The sequence below is a fragment of the Drosophila pseudoobscura genome, chromosome 3 (genome assembly GCF_009870125.1).
Source record: "Drosophila pseudoobscura strain MV-25-SWS-2005 chromosome 3, UCI_Dpse_MV25, whole genome shotgun sequence".
In the NCBI taxonomy this organism is placed as follows: domain Eukaryota; kingdom Metazoa; phylum Arthropoda; class Insecta; order Diptera; family Drosophilidae; genus Drosophila; species Drosophila pseudoobscura.
Window position 1 is genome coordinate 18,713,780 of NC_046680.1, and position 23,697 is coordinate 18,737,476.

General features: G+C 48.2%; 1 protein-coding gene across 2 annotated transcripts in view; it reads right to left on the minus strand.

Moving 5' to 3' along the window:
• Positions 1-751: 751 nt before the first annotated feature.
• dve (SATB1_N and homeodomain domain-containing protein dve) overlaps positions 752-23,697 on the minus strand; it is a 45,783-nt gene continuing 22,837 nt past the window's right edge. The window contains exons 1-5 of one of the 2 annotated variants that reach the window (XM_033377906.1): positions 16,239-16,266; positions 5,081-5,290; positions 4,778-5,007; positions 1,162-2,939; positions 752-1,071 (exon numbers count right to left, since the gene is read on the minus strand). In XM_033377906.1, the coding sequence (XP_033233797.1) occupies positions 912-1,071; positions 1,162-2,939; positions 4,778-5,007; positions 5,081-5,290; positions 16,239-16,251 (2,391 nt within the window). In that variant the 5' untranslated portion in view covers positions 16,252-16,266 and the 3' untranslated portion in view covers positions 752-911. Of the gene's footprint in view, positions 1,072-1,161; positions 2,940-4,777; positions 5,008-5,080; positions 5,291-16,238; positions 16,267-23,697 lie in introns of those variants that run through there. The other variant, XM_033377905.1, reaches the window with a different exon arrangement.

A 23,697-nucleotide genomic window follows, 5' to 3' on the forward strand; every position in this document is an offset into this window, starting at 1 on the left:
TATGAGTGTTTGTGTGTGTGTCTTTATTGGTAAGATTGTGTGTCTGTGTGTGTGCAGGTATGTGGATGCTTGCAATAAATTACAATATTACTATAATAGTTGTATACTGATCTAAAGACTTAGGTAACTAATGGAACAATTTATCAAACACTATTATTTTTCAGAGTGTAGTTTTAGTTAATTAAAAGGGGGATTGTGGAAGGGCTTAGGTATTAGATACCAAGTTATTGAAAGAAACGGATCATATGTTATACATGCTATATGCGGATGCCAAAAGGGGATATGTGCTAGGTATGGACAGGGGCGATGGCTTCTCAAATAAGGCAGGGCGGAGGACAACTAAACTTAGGCTAAAACTTAAACTGCAGATACAGATACTCGCACAAATGCAACTAGGCCAAAACAAAATTCACAATGCTCAAAGAATACGTACCTAGAATAACATACATTATATACAGATCGCAGATCGTAGACTACGACAACGACTCTCGAAAAAGTTTTCTTTCTTTGGTTTGCTTATTCTTAATGGGCTGCCGCTCTGTCTGCCCCTCTCTATCGAATTTCTAAGAACTAAATAGATACATAGATAGAAGTAGAAGTAGAAGTGGAGGAGAGTGCTATATATATTTGATAGGGCTCAAGTCTATCTGGTTATAAATTAGTTATACATGATCTATTTGCTCTAATTTTCGCTATCTGTTTCGCATACTGGTAACTTGTAACTGGGTTAGTTCCTTCCGTCTAATAATACTTAGAGTGGACTAAACTAGGGATTATTTATTAGTTTATATAGTATATATGGTATAGTGTTTTTTCCATAACTCCTGCGCCAGCGTAGTATGTGTGTGGTATGTGTCTCGCTCAAGTATTTACAAGGAAGAAATGCTTCGGCTACTTTGGATTTATTTGAATCAATCCCGCTCCTCGTACTTGGGCACAAAGGAGCTCAGGCCTCCCATCTGTCCGCACTGGTTGTTGTCGTACAGGGACATCTTGAGGCGCTTGCACTTGGCCCGACGGTTCTTGAACCAGAACTGCACATTTTTGCTCTCCAGACGCGGGAACTTTTGCCTGAAAGGAGCAGATCAAACCAGAGAAACAGAGGAGTTAGCCGAAGATACTGACAGGGATTACAGGATTACTTTGGATGGGGGAGCTCACCTATAGGGCATGGTGTTCAGGTCCTCCGTATACTTGAGGATCAGATTGTGCGAGGGATGCGTGTTCATGGCGAACCATTGCTCCAGCTTGGGCACCTCCGTGACCGGGTCGATGAAGGTGCGATTCCGCTTCCGGCGCTCCTCGTTCGAGATGCTCGACAGGTTGAGTCCGCCGCCGCCCCCCATCAGGGCGTTCGGCTGGATCCCGGCGGCAGCGGCCGCAGCAGCGGCATGATGGTGCGGATGGGCCGCGGCCGCCTGTCCAAAGGCCGGGATGTAGTGGCTCATGTACATGAAGGATTGCGAGAACATCGAATTGGGAACCATGGGAAAGGGCAGCTGGTCCTTGTGCGGCGCCACGGCACCAGAGAGGTCTGGCGAGGGCGAGCGGAACTCATCCAGGTGACTCACGTCATTCTCGTTGTCCTCCTCGTCATCGTCCATGTCCAGGTCGTCCTCCTCCTCCTTAGGAATGGTGCGCTTTGGCGTGGAGCTCACGACCTCGTGCTCGTGCTCGATGTGCGAGTGGCTGCTGCTGTTGTTGTTGTTGTTTAGGCTGGAGGCGGCATCCACCAGAGGTTCGGCCTCTGAATGGGGCACCTCCTCCACGTTGTGTGCGCTTTCCTTCTCGTTGTCTTGGACGTCACTGGCCTTCTCCTGGCGCTCCTCCTCGGTCTCTCTCAGATTGCCGTTAATCACATCGCTGCCGGCGCTCTTTACACGCTGTGGCTGCTGCTGCTGCTGATCCCCCTGATCCTCCTCCTCCTCCTCGTCCTGGTCCATCAGGGGCGAGCTGCGGTTGCGCTCGTGGGTGGTGAGTGAGAGCGGCAACTGGGGCGTGTTGGGGCGACTTGGCTCCTCCTCCATCTCGTCGGAGTGCTGCGACATGGTGTCGATGTCCTCCGATTTCAGGCTCATGGGGCTCTTTAAATAATCGTGCGTCATGGAAAGATTCCCCATGCTCATCGGCTGGCTGCCGGCACTGCTGCTCGAATTCTGGCCAAGAGGGGCGTGCTGGCTGAGGTAGCCGTTCATGGCGGCGTGACCCAGAGCGCTCATGGCACTGCCCAGACTCCCGCCCCGCATCTCAGCCCGCTTCTGGGCAGCCCGTGCGTTCTTGAACCAGTACACAACGTTGTTGACGTCGAGCGGCTTGCGACCGCGGCGCGACTCCAAGGTATTCAGCTGCACCACATAGGTCTGGATCTGCTGGCGCGAGGGATGGGGATTCTCCTGGAACCACTTCTGCAGTTTGGGCAGCTCCATCTCCGGGTCGAAGCTGGTGCGCATGCGTGTCTTCTGGTTAGGATACTGTGGGCCGTGACCGTGGGTGGCTCCGTGGTGGTGGTGATGATGCATAGACGCGGCATGCATAGGATGCACCAGCATGCTACTATGGTGACCCGCGGCCGCCGCCTGACCTCCGGTGGCATGGTGAACAGCGGCTTCGTTTGCCAGTAGCAGACTCTCCCGACTGCCCATCGATCCTAGAGGATTGTTCACAGCTGCCCCCCCAGCGACAGCCGCATGGGCAGCTGCTGCCGCCGCCGCTGCAGCCATGGCCGAGCCAACGGGGAAGTCCATATCCCCGGGCACGGGCACGGGTACGGCCGACGGAGCCGTCATGAAGGGCAGCATCTTGGGCGCCATGGCCGCCTGTGGCGAGAGCTGGTTGGACCACCACTGGTCGAACTTGCGGCGCAGATCCTCGGACATCTCCCCGCCGGGCATGGCGTACGTGTTCTGGTGCGAGCTGCGGCAGATCTGCGAGAGGGTTACCTGTCATCGATAACGAAAAAAAAGGGAAAAACCAAAGCGAAATGCAGGGGATTAGTCGATGGAACCTTGGAGCATGGAACGAGGGCTGTACATGAGCAACTGTCAACAGTAGCTGCACTAAGACCCACCAGCCAGTCAACCACCCAACCAGTAAGCGGCTGTCATAAAAATCACAGACAGAGGAGGAGGGAGGAGGCACTGCCTCAAGTGCACGGATTTACTTAGCCATAAAGGAGCGAAGGCGAATGCGACTCCGAAATTGCCTATTACGATATAGAACCCGGGTCTGATACCGCCCGACCGACCCATGGCGATATTAACTGACTGTTGCCTATTGTGCCCCTCCCCCTTGCACATTACTCGCCTCATTCCTCCTCATCCTCATGGCAACGAATCGAAGGCGATAAATAGATAGTCCCTGATAGGCAGCGACACATCAGCTTATGGCGATTAAAACTGAATTTAACAAACAGAAATAGAATCGAAACTCATTCGCCAAAGGTGGGGATAGCTTCTCCTCTAGGGTATCGCGTATTAAATGCTCATAGATATTGCTTTGTCTCTTGTCTGTTGTCTGTTGCGCCAACGGTAATAGATAATGTCTCTGTCTGCGTCTCTGTTGTGGTTCTTTTTTTGTGGTTCTGGTTCTGGTTGTGCTTCTGCTTCTGCTTCTGGGTCTGCTATCAGCTAAGGAGGCGCCCCAAATCACTTAAGCTGCTCAAAACACACGAGCACCCGGGTCAGCAGGAGGGGGTGGGGCGGTAGGCGGTTGGCGGTTGGGTGAGGCAGACACCTAATTGTAAATAAAATGGGTTGACGCTTCTTACGTTATGTGGGGGGGTATTATTGAATTGATTTTCATATCGCCGTTCCACAAAGCTCCTATACGGACACGAACACCCGGAGAACCTTAACACAGCAGGGGGGAAATGAGAGGGAGTGGGAAAGGCAGAGTAGCAGGGCTAGGAAGAGCTATCAGACAACACACCGAATGGGTAGAAATTATGGTAAATGCTTATCATGTGATTAGGAGGGGCGACAACTGCCTTCGGCCTGCTTTGCTTTGCTAATATTAATCAGGTAGGCCAATAAAAGCAGTCAGTCGCAATATCAATTGAAGGGTATTTCTGGCCGTGATTTCGTGTTGTTCGGCGAGCGATGATAGTGCGCTGTTAACTGAACGAGCGGATGATTTATGGCAGCACCATGCACCGATATCTATTCTGTCTATGAATGTGGGTCATGTGAGTGCACCAATGTGGGAGGGCTGCCCAGTCCCAGTCCCAATCCCAGGGCAGGAATTTCAAGTAAGCCTTCTAAGCCGATTTCAATAGGGATACACACAGATACACACAGATAAACACACACGAATACGTACATGCACACATGCCTAAAGATGTTCGCAAAGCTGATTAAAAACGAAAACTATTTCGAAAAAGGATTAGTTAAGTGAACCAGATAAATGAACTCGGCTTAACAAAATTTCTTTGTAGTCATTATCAAAACATTTTCAACGAGTTTAATATTCCAGGACATGCAAAACTTTCTGCTGTGTATGTGTGTGTGTGTGTGTTCAAGGCTCACATCACGCAAATTAGCGACAGTTACCCCACGGAGCCGGTCTCTCATCCAGAGAAATATTTTGCTACAAGTTGTAGCAACTCCAAGAAGGGATCAGAGAGGTGGGGAGAAGGAGAAGCTACTCCATAAACCGCTTATGAATCATTATAGAATTTTCTCATCTTAGTTCAAAATTTTCAGTGAAAGTTCAAAGTGAATGTCTAATTGGTTACCGGGGATGGGCGACGGGCTCAGCAGTAGACTGCCATAGAACTTACCTCATCCAGAGGACAGCCTGTGGAACGGAGCACTGCGTGCGACTGCAACACGAGCAGCTTAAGCAGCTTGTCCTTGATCTCGCCGAAGGGAGAGGTCTTGGGCCGCAGGATCACGATGCGCAGGGTGATCACGGATGTCAGCTCTCCCACAATGTCGCTCACCGGCACCGCCGGATTGTCCGATATCTGCTCCAGAGGTATGGGCTTCCAGTGCTTGATGATCAGGGAGCCTGCAAAGGAGCACAAAAAGAGAGAGAATTGATTAAGAAAACTCTCCAGGAAAGGAGCATTTGCAACACTCACCTCTGGCTGTGTTGGCCACCTCCTGGGAGTAGCCCAGCCGCTGCAGGGCGGTCTGGACAATCTCGCTCCAGGGCGTGGCCGCTGCTATGATCACGTAGCTGTCTGTCTCGATGTTGGGCCGACGCTTCCAGGGCTGCCGGCTGTCGATGGTGAGGGAGGCGTGCAGTGAGTGCACCGACTCCACCACACAATGGAGTGGAAGTGATTTGGCTGCAAGAGAGAGCGAGAGAGAGGTCGCGTTAGAAGTGCTTATAATCGGTTTAGTTCAGTCTAGTTCCGAGGGGCACCCATAGACAAATTAAAATTAAATAAGCTATTAATACAAATTCAATATGTGCATTATATGTGCAGATTGGCCGCACAAGTATTTACATAAATTATTGCATGTTTCGGTTAGCCGCAAATGATTTCAGCCGCTTAAAGTGCAGCGGTAGGGGCTGTTTATGCAATAATGCAAAACATATCATCATTACTGAACGATGACTTCAAAATGCATTCCCCTCACCCTTTCAAAAACTTTTTAAATTCATTCATCATTTGTTTTTCAATTGAAAATAAAAGCACCGCTCCGCTCCTTCTCACGCCAAACAATTATGAAAAGCTTACCAGTTCTTTTTTTTTTTTTATCAAAATTCAGCAAATAGAACTTACGAAATGTTTGCAATGCCACTACTAATGGGGGCGACTCCCAGGGGTTGAATGGTGGGCGGGAAGGGTAGAGAACACACTAAATAGGCTTAACGCCCCAGGTCCGACAAACATAATGGTATTATTAATTATTCCAATTATAAAAATTGTAAGCAGCCAGAGATTGGCGAACGATTGGCATTTGCTGGGGACCGACAGCTCACAGCGTTTCCCGGTAGCCCCTGGGGGCGGCAGTGGGCCAGTGAGGGACGGGACATGGTGAGGCCTCAGACCCACCAACCGAAAGTTCAGCCCAATTACGTGCGATTTTCATGCCGCATACGCTGGCCGGGGTGTGAGTGTGGGTGTGGGCCATGCAAATCTTTTAATTGCCATGAAAACCTCATTGGGGGCCATGGGCATTAAAAATAAATACATCAATTGTGTGTGTGCTCCAGCGTGTTTGTGTGTGGGCCAGTATGCCTGTGTCTGTGCGAGTGCTTACAGGCGAGTGGAAAAGGAATAAAGAATTCAACTATAATGCATCCATGTCCATGCCAGTCGGTGCCCATTCAAAGCTTAAAGCTATTACCGAGTATTACCAAAAATATTTTCGAATTGGATTAGGATATCTCCATTGTGTTCATTTCCCTTAGCCAAGGATTTACCATGGATGTACGATTGAGAGGTATGAACTTAAGTTCAGAAACTGAAAAGTACTTTCTCGCTCATCTATCAATCAATCTAGGTGCGCTGCAAATTCGCATAAAATTCGTATTTTCTCAAAATGCTCGTTCAATTTTTGGCTCTAACAAATGCAGTCCCCTCTCCCTCATTTCCACCTCCTATTGGCTTTGGAATTATGCAGTCCCCTGACCAGAATGGTCATTAGTGGCAGCAGTCTAGGCCTATCCAGGGCGTATCCTGGCTAGGGCAGTGAATGCGGAACGTGGAAGCGCTGCGTGCTGGCCGACAACCGAATAATAAACTCATTAAATCCATTATCCATGGAGCCATGATTTGATGGGGCCGAAACAAAAGCCGATTCCATGCATCACCTGCATGCACGAGCAATATGTATGGGGCTGTGGCTCGTTGGTGGGGAGTCCAAAGCCAACCATAGAACACCCACTAATTGTTGCAACATTCCGCCTGCGATTTCAACGACAAAGCGGGACAGGATCTGGGGCCGGGGCCAGGGGCAGGGCAGCTTTAAGTCACCCGGGCCAACGATGGCAGACAGGGCTTATCCTTATTAGCATTATCAATGGCAGCAGCGAACGAACACAAAAAAGTAATCGAGACAGTCAGGGCCAAAACAAATTGAATTAAATGTGGAATGAAAAAATAAGAACCGTTTGAGGGCATTAAATCTTGCGGCAGCAGACAGCCTGCCATCGCGCTGTGACTACCGCCCCACGCTAAGCTGGCGAACGATTTGCAAATGAACTCTACTTTCCAGGGCTAAGATGATATCCCGCCTCGCCCCACCATTCCTCGCCGCCTTTAAGTCCCTCCCCTCCCCCTTGCCGGCACGCGGCTTCAGATTTATTAACCTGCATTCACGGTAGTAGCCGGCGCCGCAGCAGCAGCAGCAGCAAAATAATCAAGTCATCGCAATCAACTGAAATTGGAAAATTCCCAGCTCAAGGATAATGGGAACGAAGGTAAACGCCGGGAGCGCCTCTCCCACATCCCCTCTCCCTCTCTTTCTCTCTCTGTCTATCTCCATCTCTGCCCTGTTGAAGACTTATAATCTCTTGAAAACTTTCTAGAAATATCTCATGTGCATGAAGGCAGTGGGGCGGGGCGTGCGGGGAGGATGGACAAGTTTCCATCCACTCGACTTTCTTCTAAGAAATTGACCAATTGGCTGACCACAGAGGCCGGGGCAAACAAATAATTATAAATTGCCCGAGCAAGGACATCAAAACGATTTAATCCTTCGAAGCACACAAACACACACACACGCACATAGATGGACAATGGAGAATTCCTAGATATTTAGATGACTGCAAAGGATTATTGGAGCGTCCTTGTAGCAAATATTTATAGTCGTTTTCCGAACTTTTTCGATGGAATAAATTGTGTGATTGTTTATTTATAGGCGGCATATTCATAATTTAGTTATTAAAATCAGTTTTGAGTGATTTGGGTATTTAGGAAAACTACAATTTCAACAGAGCAAAAGTTTTAACAACCAGAAAGGACACGTGACCACTGGCTGGAAGAAAGGGTTGCGTCCCCAGGAAAGGAAGGAGTAGAAGGGTTCGTCTTAAGCCAAGTGAACTGTTGGGAAATTTGCTTATCATTGCTTGACCAGTGCAAAAAATCACAAGGATTTCAAGGGTCTTAAGTAGGCTTCTGCTCATGTGTGCGAGGGGTGGAGAGGGCCTAGGTCCGAGTATGTTTGTGGAAGGAAGAGTGACCGGAAATTAAGCAATAGTCTTAAGGAAATTGCCACAAGTTTTCCCATTCGCTCTGCGCCGGCAAACAAATTTCCATAGCCTTTTCCCTCAGCTCCCCAAGGAGTCCCGGCACGTAAGTGTGTGTCTGTGGGTGTCTGTGTGTGTAAATTTTTATTTACACTTTAACTTAAGTCCTACTTAATTGCAAACTCTTTTTAGTAGAATTTTTAATGTGTGCATTTTAATTTATAATGCTTCCTTCAGCTTCCTTCAACCCTATGTCTCTCTGTTTTTTCTGTTTGCAGCTTCAGCCGCATTTGGGGCGACTTAAGAACTTTCCCGGACACGCACACACACAGATACTCACAAAGAACACGAAGGAGCCTCATCTTACACCTTTGCACCCAGCATATCCTTGTCTTAGTCCTTGCCCCTGCACTCTTTGCCGCACTGGGGCCTGGCATTTACAAAAGAAAATCATATTAAGCAGGACAATAAAATGAAAATCGACTTGTCTCCTGCCAGAGGTCCTTCCTTGTATATTCCTTGCCGTAGAAATAAACAACAAAAAGCGGCCAGAAGAATAACACTGAGTTTTCGATTATGGCACAAACGAATACCCAGGAAAACTAAATAAGTTCTTCGAAACCATTACCGAACTGTTCGTTAATTCTATTTCTTTAATCCTTCAATGTAGTATTGCAATCCCTATAAATAATATTACACACTTTAGTTCAAACAGCCTGCTATCGCGTTTCTTTAGTTCTTAAGCTTCTCCATCCATCTCCAGCAGTTAATGAGTCAAGCCTCTGTTCTCCTTTTACGAAGCAACAAAGAATCCCGCTCTTCCAGGGCGATGGATTATACATTGCTTCCACACAAACTTCAGTTGTATTAAGTTCCTTTGAATGATCTTTCACCCTAAAGTGCAAGCTGCTCACTTCTGTTCCGAATCAAAGTCAATGCTCTTCAGCACTTTGAGTTCCACTTGTGCATATGCGAATATTCTGCACTCTGCAGTTCTGTCGATGGTAGGGGCTTCTGAGTCAGAGATTTGTTCTCTTTTTTTTTCTGTCGTATTTGCATTTGTATTTGGGTTTTTCAATAGGGCTTTGGGGGCTGCAAAAACATGTTGAAACTTTTAAGCGGATTATAATTAATGCCGCGAGGCATTTTCTTTCATTTTATCGTCTGCTGTTCGCGTTTAGCGGCCTCCCACCGTTCCTATCCGAAACCCGAGTCCAATTTCTTATCCCTCAGCCTCATTAGCGGCATTAGAAGACGCACATTCGGAATCGGTGCAGTCGGATATGGCCGGAAATCTGGGAATTCTTTAACTATCCAACTCGTCTACACCTGCCCCAAAGGGACCTGCGACTGGGGAAATGGTAATGTGAATGGGTGTGGGTGTGGGTGTGGGAGGGCCGTAAATGTTAGTCAAAAATAATCCTAATGAAATAAGTATGGCCCGTAGCGGTAATTTATTTGAATCCTTTACCAAAACCCAACCCTTGCCCTTTCTCCACACTGTCTCCCTCTCCTTCCCCTTCGGCCTGCTCAGCTGCTAAGTTGGCATCGCATCGGCCTCTTGGGTTAGCCTTTGGAATTGTCTCAAGTTTGGTTTTTGTTGCGTAATAAATTCATTTTTTGTCCTTAGACATGTAAAACTATGCAAGAACAGGAGTGAGAGCAGGAGCTGGGGCTGGGGGCATCTCTGTGTGTGTGTGATGTCCTTCGTGCACAGGTGGGCATGCATGTGTGTGTGTCTTAGACTTAATCCCTTTTGTTGCTGGCTTCATATGTTGATTTGGGACCATCATCAGGTGAGTTTTCTTTTGCCAGCACGAAAAACGAAACCTCAGACGGAGGGACACCGAATTCGACAATCTTTGCAGGACACACAGACACATGCATATACACATCCGGAGAGGAAAAGAGAGAGGGGAGGAGGATATAGGACTAGAGTCCTAGTTAGTTTCAGGTTGTGAATGGATTTTCTTAAGTGGTTCTAAGCTTTGTCTGTGAACCAAACCAGAAAACATGCTTATACATGCGGCCAAGTGGCTGAAGACAGTTCAAGAGTCCATGAGTCCATGGAGTCCAAGGAACAGGCAGAGGGCAGAGAGCAAAGGAAAAGCAGGAGCAGGAGATGGCCAAGGAAAGGACTCTAGTGGCATTAGCAGGCTGCTCAAGGAGATGCAGCACTTCATTAGTTTTGCCAACTTGCGGACAGGACAGAGATCCGAGACCCTGAGACAATGGACAACTGCGAGGCAAACGATAATTGAATGCACAGGAGACGTCGGAAGAGGGTCCGGGACAAATCCTCACAAAAGGATTATGATGTGTATTTTTCGGCCAAATGACTCTCTGGCGAGTGGTGGACGTTTGGGAATGGGGTTGGGGGGCGGCAAACCAATGCAAAGTTATGCTATTGAAGTGGGAATGCCATTTCCATTGCCATTGAAGTAGCTTTCGAACGTGGATTAAATAGAGTTCAAGAAGTGAATAATTAAGGCGTAAAGAATGTAATGAAAGCTGTTTCGAACGGAGATGGAAAGAACCGCATGAATTTCACGGAGCAGAACTCTAATATGCCAGGAATGCAAATAAGCAAAAATGTTTGTGAAAAAGGATTAAAATTATGAGCTGCAGGATAAGGCAGCCATGTGTGCACACTCGCCGCAAAAGGGATTTTCAATTTGTCAAATTCTATCAAGTGCTCTGACAGCGGCGAAGGAGCAGGGACGGACACGCCGAAGAAGCAGACACAAATAAGGGATTTAAATGTCGATAATGTCTGCAAACACAACCCCAGACGAGATAGACTCGGGGCGAGCGTTCCCCTGGCTCTGGCATTGGCTCTGGCATTGGCTCTGGCCAAAAATCAAGCTGAAAACCTTTGAACCAAACCTAATCACAGCCGCATTGTGGAAAATAATAAGAAAATGTCATTGACTGCCCCTCCCCCCAAAGAAAATGTTGAAAAAGCATGCGAGAACCAGAATCGGCTGCATTTGTTTCAATCATTTTGAATTGGCCAAGAGTCGGTATGTCGGCATGTCGGCCAGTCGGGCCACCCACTGCCCCATGAGGGGTGTGTGCTCGAGCCCTACTCAGGTTCCAGGTTCCAGCAGACTTTGCCACACACAGAGGCCGACGCAGAGGCAGACAAAAGCAAAGGAAAAGGCAAAGGCAACCTTAATCACTTTAGTTATCAATATTACTTATTTACGTTGCTTCTACTTAGCGCTTAAGACGCTTTGACTGTGTGACTGAATTATAGGCATACACTCATACTCGTACATAAATATGCAGACGAGAGGCTCGGTCGGCCTCGGCTAGCATTACGTTTAAATCTTCCTGCTTAAAGCCAAACAAAGTCTCTCTGGCCTGGCTCTGGCTCTGACTCTGGCTGCCGCAAAAGGAGCACAACATGCGATCTGGGCCATTGATTCAATTAAAGCAGGCAAAAACGAACTCGAACAAGGTTTAAAGTTTAAACAGAGCGTACGACTGCAGGTTGGGCACTGCAGATACCCTCGTTTTTCCAAGATAACACCAGAGAAAGCGCTTAGAATCGAATATTTACACTTAGAATTAAAAACCAATAGAGTTGCACCGAGAGTGGAAATTGTAAAAGTGTTTTCACTTCTAAAAATTGTACCATTAATATGCAAATATTTGATCTATAGTAAAAATATTAAGCTGAATGTTTTCATAGCAAATCAACATACACACATACACACGTTGAAGCTTTTCATTAATAATTAGTTTTATCGTACTTAAAGTGTTAAAAACAACATTTTTTTGGTATGTTTTATTTGTCAATGTATTCATCATGTATGTATATCATCCTATACATATGTATAAGTATGACAATATTAATGGCTCAACTCCAAAACTTGAATTTAAATGTGACTTTAATGTGTTTCTCATTGGAATCTTTGCATCCGTTTCAACTGTCGCAATTAAACTCAATGAAGTTGAGATAGAGATAGAGTCGATCAGAGTCTGAGATGCTCTAAACGGGATATTCGCACTAATGGCAGGTCAATATCGTGCCACACCCACTTGTCCACAGTTGTCAACAAATATTACAATCTGATATTCTGATGTAATTTATGAATTTTTTTTAAACACAAGATTTTTTTTGTGCCTTTCCTGAACCCACCCAACTGTTCTGTTCGTTAGAAATGCACCCTTTTTCTCTTGGCTTAGTTCTGTAAGCCATTTCAAGATGGTAATTTTGTAGAGGAAACCCAATACGTATACGCCTGGTGGTCGCCAGCTTAAACCCGAATTGAAGGCGAACGAGGAAGAGGAAGCAGCGGAAGACAGGCGCGGAATGGTGAACATATATGTCTATATATACATACATATCAGTATATGTAAGAGTATATATCACGGCATTGATTAATATAATCCGCTTGAAGAAGCTCGCAGTGAATTAAGTTTCATGCACACGACAGAGTGTGTTGTGTCCCTTCTCCTTCGATTCAACACAACCCCGCCACCCCACCACCCCGCCACCAGCTCAACCACCTGCCACAGTTTTAAGTACAAGTTAATGGTGCTTATGCATATTACCCTTCAACCCCGGACCACCCTCACCCAAACAGTCACCTCCAGCAGCAACCATTCCGTTCCGTTGCCTTATTAATACCCTGAACTGATTTTTCTCCTCGCCGCTCGTCCCTCGTTCCTCACTTGTTTTATTATTCCTCTCGCCCCGTATCATTTTAAATCGATCCAACTGCAAAGGTTCTCTTCTCCTCTCCACTCAGTCTTTTGTGTCTGCTACTGCCTCTGCGAGTGCGCAGCGGCTTAATCCGCTGCCAATGAACTGCTGAAGTGGGGGGGGGGGGGGGGGGGGACTATAAACCTGGACCTCGAGATGGTTGGGGAGACGGAGCTGCAGGAGCTGCCAGATGAACGGCTTTTCAGTGGTAGAAGGTGGCAGGGTGCCGGGTGAACTCCTTGGTTTATTAGTGGCCCACAGACGACGACAGTGACGACGACGATGTCCTACTCAGGAGGCGGAAAGGATGTCGACGATGCTGCGGCACATCGCATTGGTATTTTGGCATTTGGGCTTTGTCTGCGACTGCCTGGCACTGAATGCCTGAGAGGGATGTGGGGGTTTCATTCGGTTCCGAAGCCGGTGCCGATGCTGATGCCAATGCCGGAGGAGGATGAAATTTGATCCGGCTGCGGTGAGCGCGTAGCATTGTATTTGCATTAAGCGCAGCCTCAGCTCGCAGGCAATTGAACGGAGTGTCAGGGCAGAGCAGGGCATGGCAGGGAGCGGAATGGATGGAAGGGCAAGGAGCTTAATTTGAAGGGGGATTTGCTTCGTGCCATTATAATTCTCCTACCATTCCCCTAACCCTGCCCCTGCCCCTGCCTCTTCTCCCTTATTTTCAAGCCTTTTTTCGTTCTCGTTCTCGCTCTCCGAAGATCTCTGAACTCTGGCCGGGATTAGTTTGAATTTCTCAACAGATTTCTTCACTAGTTGCGGATTAGTGAGCGTTTGGGGGGACGGAGGACAGGGACGGGGCAACCCGCTGCTCTGTGCAGTGTGTGGCGGTATGGAGGGGAGGGGAGCAGCGGGTCTTAAGCCTTGGCCACAAAAGCCAAACCGCAAACACACACACACGCGCACTAATACACTCGGCTGACAGCTTAAGTCCGAAAGCAGAAAACAACAGAGACAGACCAAAGCCAAATCCACAAAAGTTGTGCTGTCTCGCTCTCTCCCAGTCGGTTTCTGCTGGCCACCCCACTGCCACTGAGAGTCAACTTAAAATCTTAAACATTTATCCCCGCGTATTATGTGGCAACTCTGGGCTAATTGCCACACACACATACACACACTTACTCACTCACTCACACAGACACATTTGTTTTTTGTATGCCCAACATTGGTGGGGTTAGCGTTAGCTTTTCCCACTCCGCTTCACAGCGATTCTCAGTTCCTGTTGCTTTCCGGTTGCCCCACCGACTCTTCGGCCTCTCCCAGCCATCAACATCAGCGCACTAGCCAACGCCAACAACCAGCACCGAGCCCACAGCACCCAACACCATCCGCAGAAGTTACAACTACAACAAATCCAAAAGCAACGAGGAGAGGCAACACCATCTGCGGCATTCAATTTAAGGGGATTAACTGCTAATTTTTTGCGATTTCGCCCAATGCCAGCGGAATGCGAGTTCATTTTTTCTGCTGCTGCTGCTGTGCTTTCCTGTATCTGTATGTATCTGTGTCCAGCACATTTGCATGAGTATTGGTGAAGCATGTGTCATGAAAGGACGGTGGGTGCTTTTACTGTTAAATCTACGAGGATTGCAGCCCACACACGCACACACACACAGACACAACCGCCTGTGGAGTCAATGAAAAAATGTTGCAGCTACCATGCATCAAAGGGAATCGGAATGGATTGATGGAATGCCCATGAACGTAAAATACATGACATAATTAAATTAGCCAAAAGTTTGAATAATCTCTAAGGGGGAAACGGCTGATAACCACCCATGTGCATCGTACGGGCACCATCGATAGTTCCGTACTTTCCCAGAAGGGTGGAAAACTGGTGTGTTTTCGAACTTTAATCCCAGACAGAACTAAGGTTTTCCTTTGTTGAGTTAAAACAGATTATCAAATTGTTAACGAGAATGCTTAAAGAGCATTAAGGGTTAAATAATTGGATATTTCAGAGCAGCAGGCAGAGCGGCCACTAATACGAGTATGCCTGAAAGGATGGTGAATTTTAATCTCTCGATTTAATCGGAGAATTTCAATCATTATTTGAGGCTCGAGGCCTCTATTAAGTGACAAATGAAAGAGATTTTGAAAGATTAGAGCTGGAAAGTCCCAATCCATGCGGATTCATATTGTGAGGCACTCATGCAAATCTTCCGCTGCACCCTCCTATTGGTATTGCCATACTCAAGCAGATGATCCTCTCATGTCCATAGTCCATAGTCCAGGGTCCTTTCTCTGTTTTTTACTTATCCTTTCCCAGCCATTATTTTATTTTCAGAGCTTCGTCCTTGCGCCTGCTGCTGCTGCTGCCGCCGTTGGTGGCCGCGGGGGCAGGTGGTGTTTGAGCGCGGCTTAAGATAACACCGAGGACAGTGGGTGGGTGGGTGTGTGGGAGGTGCACACTCGGCGCGCGAGGATGAGCCCACCCCCCTGACGGCTCAGTTCGGTTTAAGTGCCAAAGCGCCCCATGCATTGTTGTTGCTGCCATCTCCCTTGCCAGCTTTAGTTTGGCTCTCATTCCCTCGAAATCCCTCTCTCTATACCTTACTGTAGGTGTGTTTGTGTGTGTGCTGAGCTGGTGTCTGCCACTGCTGCTCCACTGGGGCAACAACAAAACAAAATCTAGTGAACTTCATAGGGATTAGCCTGCACGAAAGCAACAGATTTAAAAGCTTTCGCTCTGCTTTTTAAGTTCATTTGAGCGCTTTGTGTGGCTGCCACAGTGTGAGTTTGCATCTGTTTCTGTGTATGTGCTTGTGTGCTACTGCCTTTGTTGACAAATGCGACTTGACAGTGGTGTGGCAAATCCCGTCTGCAACAACACACCCAGACCAGACCAGACCAGACCCATCCACACTCAACAAGACGCCGCACACAGAGACAGCTGTCGGAGCGTTAACAGGAGTGAACTCGGTGGGTCGTCTGCCACAACTCGTTGCATTGTTTGCTGTATGAGTGCTGCAACATGTCCCTGCCACTTCCTCCCACTTTGGTGTAGGTCACTCAGGGAGCCCAGCTCCTTCTCCTTCTCCTACTCCTTCTTCTACTTCTACTTCTACTTCATAATCATTCACCATTCAACACGCACTGCTTTGAGTTATGGTTGCTTAAGGATTCACTTCACTCAGAGGCACTGTCCGCTTCCCCCTCCCTCTCCCCCTCGCTCCACCATTCATGCACAATGCTACACATAATCCATATCCTCAAACATAATCCGATTGCTGGCCATCACGCATAAATACGGCCAAACAGAAACACACACAGATACTAGAACGGAAACCGGCGCGGAACACATAAAACACAAGAAGCCGAGAACCCGAAAACTCGAGACGCAAGAGAGAGCAGAGTAACAAACCTTCTTCGAGCATGTTTGGAAAGATACTGAAAACGAAACCGAAACTCAGCTGCGAGAGCCCCCATGCAAAGGCATGACACACGGATACACACATAAACATTCTCGCCGACACACAGATGCAGATACAGAGACGGCCACCGAGGCACGCACACAAATGGATAGCAACATGTGGCTCTGGGCGCTCTCTCTCTCTCTCTTTCAGCACTCACATACACACACACACTGTGCGCTCTCTCTTGCCGCCTCGCCACCACCCCCCTCCGTGTCTTTCCATCTCTCTCGCGCGCTGCTCTCTCTCCGTGCCGTTCGCGCTGCCGTTGAGCCCTGTCCTGGCCTCGCATTACGCTTATCAAAGTATATCTCTGGGATTATACGAAATGAATGGAATTAAGGATTAATTTCCAAGGGATGTCATTTCGTTTTGGGATAATGCTCTCTCTCCCTGCACACAGATACAAATACATTTGTGTGTTGGTGTGTCTGTGTGTGTCTCGGGTGTTGGTGTTGGCAACAGCTTAAGCTATAATGGATTCGGGTTCACAGTTTCCCGTCGCTGAGGATGGGGATGGGACTGGGGCTGGGGCTGGGGCTGCGGATGTAGCTGTGGCTGTAGCTGTCGCAGGCAATACGAAGGTTTTAGTTATAAAAATACACCGGAGTTTATAATGCCAAAGGGGGTTATAGAGCAGTGGCCTCCGCAACGGGGGTGATTATTGTCTTGAGAATGGATTAAGATATATGTAGAATTAGGAAACTGGAATACAAATGATCACTACTATATGGAAAAGGAACAGAACTGGATGGGTAATGATTGTTGTAATGTGAATATTTAAATAGAGATATCCATAAATGATGATATTTGAGATTTAGAATCTGTTCGATTACCCCCATTGGCCATAACCATGGACGGCCAGCAATCCAGCCAGCCAGCGACGCCTCTGTTCATTATAATACCAAGCGATCCATAAAACGAAGAGTTAAATCCGAAATAATAATCCCGCACGAAATTAAATCCCTCGCCCACACGGCCACCAAACGCAAAGGCCCAGTGCCCCCACCGCCAACCACTCCCCCACAATCCCCGCCACACCCCCCACACCCCACACACCCCTCTCTTCCCGCCCCTTCAGTGTTTGCATGGAAAAAAGTTAATCTCCCAACAGCAGCAGCAGCGGCAGCCGTCGCCATCGACTCATCCACGTAGCGAGAGGCGGAAGGCAGTGCCAGTGGCTGCGTGACAGGGGAAGGGGTAGGGCCAGGGCCTGTCACTGTGCGTGGCTGGCGCTGTGTGTGGCGCTGTTCCCCAGCTCCTGCACCACCCCGTCGCCTTCGCCAACAAGCTTGCCCTTCAGGAGAAAACTCCAACTCATGGCATGGCATGGTTTTGGGCCGTTTTGGGCCTTTTTCGGCTGCAGTTGGCAGAGTCGCTGACGTCGACGCGGGCAGCTTTAGCTCTGCCGGTTTAAGGATTAACACAGACACAAGCACAGTTGGCACACACACAGAGAGCGACACGAACGTACGGACACATAAAGCACACGCAATGCCCGGAGCACAAAATCGTTGGGATTAATGCGGGATCTACTTTATTGCGAAAATATGCTCGACTCGAACCGACCCGACCCGTTTGCTGGCCAGCAAGATAGAGATGCCGATGTGAGGGGAGGGGATCATTTTTGGGAAAAGCAGTGACCCCAGAGAGGGGAATATGATTTGGCATTGGACAGTGCCTATGGGCGTACATCTATGTGTGGGGCGTATCCATGTGTGCGTGTGTCCGTGTGTGTGACTGGATGGGTGCGCTGGGCATCCATGGATTGTCAGTGACTTAAACGAATTGGGATTACGTTGCGTATGATTCATATGGAGGCTAAAACAACAAAGCACCAGACATCCACTGGCTTTAAACAGACACACATACATATGTGCATACACTTGTATGTATATGCTCATGGCCAGCTCTCGGACGGGCATTTCGAACGGATTACAGCGCAACCAAAAGCCTCCCCATCTCCCACTCAATCCCTTACTGGTCCACTGCTCCACTGCTCCCTGTCCCGTTCGGCTGGTTGGAGCACAAATTGAAAATGGACAAACGGCTGCCAGGCTCTGTCCCTGTCCCTGTCCTCCCCACTTTGCCGGCCAGCCTGCCTGCCAATATGGCCCTGGATAATCCTCTACGCGATCAATAAAGCCAGACCAACTGCAGGCCATCGTTACACTGAGAGAAAATATTGGATTCAGTCCCTCGATTTGATTTGAATTACATCTGCATCCAGTGTGTGGACTCTGCTTTAACTCATTCAAACATGTGTTTCACTCAGATCCCATATCTTTTCTCGCTGTACAGCCATTCCCGGACCGTCCACACACAGCCGTTCACTGTCTGGCGGCAGTGCGGCAAGTGATGGGCTGGGGATTGGTATTGGGATTAGCATCCCCAAAGACTGGCTCGCCTCGAAACTTGCAAATGTCTGGCCCAGGTCTAACCCACCTGGCACACACACACATAGACAGAGGCACACAAACACAGACACGCACGCATACAGAGGCATTAGCTGGCGGCCTAATCCCAACGTCTCTGGCATTGCCAAAGCACTTCAAAAGCACCAGCGAAAACAGGAACAAAAACAAAAGCTTAAGGAGGCAGCCAACGCAGAAGGAGCACAGCCAGCAGGAGCAGCAGCGGCAGCAGCGGCAGGAGAAGTGGCTTGAGCAGGAGTAGGAGAGCAACTCGAAACGTGAAACTTCTCTTCATTTGTGTCTGATGGGATTAGGGCTAAAGCCAGATAAAGGGATAAAGGATTCCCAAATAATGTCGTGCCCTCTGTGCCGCTGCTCAAGCAATACGAACCCGAACCTGAACTCGAACTCGGGCCCAGACTCGAAAGTTTTTGGCGCCAAATTCGCATGCAAAGCAGGCAGCAGAGTCAGACAGCCACCATCAAGGGGGTGAGGCAGCGGCAGAGAGAGACAGAGAGATAGAAAGCAAGAGGGAGAGGGCTCTATTCTCTACCCCTTTTGGGTTGAGCCGGTCGTCGGTTGTCGGTTGTCGGCAAAATGTTCACCGGGCTGAGGCTTAGGTCGGGGATAAGTCGCAAACTTGATGCTTTCGCCTAATGTCCTTGGGTATAGGTAGTGGTAGTGGTTGCTCCTGTTCCGCCTCCACCCCCTGCTTCTCCCCCTTTGATGGTGATTCTGATGCTGATGATGATGATTTTGTTTTCGCTTGTGGATTATAAACGCTCCTGTGCCCAGACCCAGACCCAAGTCCAGGACCAGGCCGAATCCCAGTTGCATTCGTATTCGTATTCGACTTCGCAGCGAGCTTTGAGATTCCACTTTTATCCCCCAATGCCCATTCTACGTTGGAAAGGTTTCGGTGTGAGAGTATTGTGGAAAAGGACTTGAAGGAAAACATAGAATATTTTGGGAATATGGAGAGAGTAAAGGCCAGAGTAATGCTAGGTAAACTAGGAGCTACTATTGTATTGTTCTATTGAAAAGTCCCAGCTAACCCATCCTTCAGAAGCGTCTTTACGTGTTCTACCGAACTATTCTGATCAGCCTCTTCGCATCAGCTGCAGCTTCTGAAAGTGGAAAGTGCTTGGACCTATAGTATTCATTATCGGATTGAAGGAGTGTGGCTGTATCTACATAATGCCACTGCATTTTGCATAGTTCTCGTAACTGATTTATTGTTGATGTAGCTTCTTCTTCTCGGGCACAGCACAAGGATACGGAATGTGTCTGGCGCGCATGCAGTCAGGCAGAAGTAGTATTTATTTGATTATATGTACTTCAGTCGATGCCGAACAAAACAGACCACATCCCAGAGGCCCTAAGCTCCTCACAGGAGAGTCAAATCTGGTCGAGTCGAGTCCAATCTGTTGGTGCTACTTACGCAGAAGGTGCCCAAAGGACGTGGCTGCAAGCAGTCATCCATAACGGTAGGGGCAGGAGGAGGATACGCATACCGGCTCATCTCCAGTTGTGGCAGATTCGTGTTCGAATTGTCCGTATTGCAAACATGTATATCCTTCAAATTTGTAGGTCCCCACGCTTCACACTCACCATCTCCAGGATCCGGATTCAGTGCGTAGCATCAATGGAATAAAATGTTCGAAATGGAAATGGAGTGGACCATACAACCTGGTGACCAGCCAGCCGCCAATTTCTCATTCACTGCGAGAATATACCCAGTAGTTCCGAAACTTAAAAGCCGCTAAGAAACGTTTTAAATTCTTTGACAATTTTCGTGACTAATGATACAATTTTTGAAACATTTAAAAGCGGAACAATAGTGAAAATGGTTGAAAAGAACGAATTTGTATAATTTAGGTGCATTTTCTTTCAGTGCACTTGATGTTGGCTTAACTCAATCAGCATCACCTGCAGCATCTGCTTTAGCTCCTTGGGATGTCCTGGCCTGGTGACGCTCTTGTTTGTGAAATGTGGCGGGAACGGAACTCTCCTTTTCTCTTGCTGCTGCTGCTGCCTCTTCTTATAATGCCAAATGTTCGAAACTGTTGTCTCTTCTTGCTCTTGTCATTTATTCGAATTTGTATCCCGTCTGTATCCATATCTGAGTCCGGCAACATGGTGTCTGTGCCACCCATATGTTGGACCTGAGCTTAGGCTGGGACTGGGACTGGGGTGGGTGGGCAGCATGTGTATGCAGTTGCAGATGGACTGGGCTTAATCCAGTATCCAATGAGTGCCCCAGAGTGAGTGTAGGACTGGACTGGACACTGTGCATAACGCTTAACACTTAAGCTGCCACCTCGCAGCCCACACAACCAACCTCATCCAGACAGGGGACCGCTTGGCGATATCTATCAGTCCAAGAGTAAGCCAGTCCCCAGAGGACTCAGAGTCCGAGTACGAGTACGAGTCAGTATCGTAGCTAGTTTTGCGTGTGATTGCGAAACTTGTACCACAACCTGTTAAGACGAGCTATACTCTCCGTTGTCTCTCTATCTCTTATCCTTCAGCAGGAGCAGTGCAATGCTTTTGTGTCGCTTGATTACCAAAAACTCTACCCCCCCCTACCCTTGCTGTGGCAAAGTGTTGAGTGAGTGGAGCCTTGAAAAGTTACTGCGTCCATCAGGGCTTATCAGAGATACTTTGGGTGGCAAGCTCCTGCCCCTGCCCTTGCCCGTGCCCCTATCCTCTTATTATACAATCCTTCAGCTCGGTTGGCGCGGCGCCCTTTAGAACTGTCCCCATTGACATCTGCATAATGTCGGATCGCAGGGGATGCACATTTTTTGAATCCTTGAGCGTGTGCTTATGTCCGTATGGGTGCCATGGCCTATGGCTTATGGCACATGCACAGGCTACTGCTCTGCTCTGCTCTGCTCTACTTTCAGTGACCAAAACGAAAGCTTTGACCAAACAACAATGATTCAATAGCCAGGGACAGAAGCCGATGGGGCCTGAGAGGCTGAGGCTGTGGCTGAGGCAGAGGCTGCACCGCGGCTGTATGGCAGCAGTACAGGCATACAGGCCTCTTTCGAACGCGTTGATCCACAAACGTGTCGTTAACTAAGGCGCAGTGATTTTCAATTGCAGAGCGCGACAGAGTCTGACACAGACGCAAAAACAGGCCCAGAGACAGGGCCGATACGTGTGTGTGTCTGTGTGCATAAGCTTATAGGTGCCAACTGGAAACTGCCAGAGGAGGGAATACAGGCGTTGGCTAGAGGGGGGTATAGGGGGGTATGGGGGCAGCCTGCATATTGACAAGTGCAGCCGCTTGGGGATTTATTAAGGCTAACGTATGAAAATTTTGCATACTAAACTCTGCATAAATCGAAGCGAGACCGAAAAAGCAACAGCATCAGAATCGGAATCAGAATTGGAACCGGAATCAAATGCAGGAACATAAAAATAGCCCCCAAAAATGGTGGACAGAATGGCGGAGGTGGGGAGGTGAGGCTGGATAAATATCGTGTTGCGTCGCTGAGCAGCTTAGGCGCCATGAACACGCACACACACTCAGATAAAAAAGACACACAGATATAGATGCAGATGCAGATACAGATAGAAATACAGACACAATCGTAGTATAAACAAAACACAGTGCAGCGAGCGACACAGCAGATTTACATATGAACTAATACACACAAACAGACAGATACGCACGCATACCATTGTGCATCAGTTGCAAATGGCCATGTTAAATGACAATAATAACAGCAACGACAATAGCAAATGATGGCAGAAACCATTCCCCCAACCCAAACCCCAAACCGAGGCCCCACCGCCCAATCCATAAACCCAATTCTGCAGCCATTCAATCTCCATCTCATGGTATACCGCCTTCCCATCCCACCCCACCACACCCCACCCCACCCCACGCACTGCAACGTTTTGTTGTGCAAATCCTCAAAATATGCTACAAAGCACATTACATAGATACGCACAAACCCACACGCACACGCACACACACACACACGCAGAGGGAGACATTCACAAATTCACAACAAAATTCAAATCCAACGCACCGAACTATCTGAACGGGGCATGCTCCACTCCCCTTTTCCAGTGGGTGGGCGGTGAGAGGGTTAAGCTTAAGTCTGAATTTTAGCTGTGCGCCATGTGGATGTGGAAGTGGAATAGAAAATGATGTCAGGCAAGGGAGGCTTCGGCTTAAAATATTAACATTTAAGCGAAGCAGAGAGCTGTAATAATGACAACAATCGATTGGAGCAGCGATTTTACTGACATTTATCGATTCATTTATCGCCTGTGTCACGTCACCCCCTTTTCACCCTTTCTCTGCGGACTGCGAACCATCAATTGTTGTGTTGCTTCTACAATTAAGTGAGGCAGAAGCCATAAATTGACCCAAACATCAACCAAGTTGAGTGCCACCTGTTGAACACATACGGTGCACGTGTACTCCCATACAAACACTCGCATACTGCTACTCATAGATGCACAAAAGGAGCAGAGGACAGCCGCACGTTATGTATACGTCACGAGTGCCCGAGTTGGAACTAGAAATATACGGAGCCACGGCAAACAGAACCAAAGAACTGAGCCATGGAAAAGAACTTCCTCCAGATCGCACCCACCACCTCACCCACAAAAGCTCCACAAGTGTGTGTGCGGTTCATTTAATGCCCCAGCAGAGTGACCTCCGACCCACACCTCACCAGGACAGTAGGAAATGTTTGCATGCACACATGCTCGTATACGTATCCAGCCATAGACAGAGATACAAACAGAGAGAGAGAGATAGACACGCACACACACTCGCTCACTTACCCACACACAGAGGGAGAGAGATAGAGAGAGAAAATAAACGTTATGAATGCTTCATATGCTTAATCCAGGGGATTTCGATGCATATAGGAGTGTTGTGTGTCTTCTGTTGAATGGGATTGAGCATCGTCGAGTTAATGGGGAGGGCGGGGGAGTGAGAGTGGTTCGTTCGTGTGGGCACTCGCAT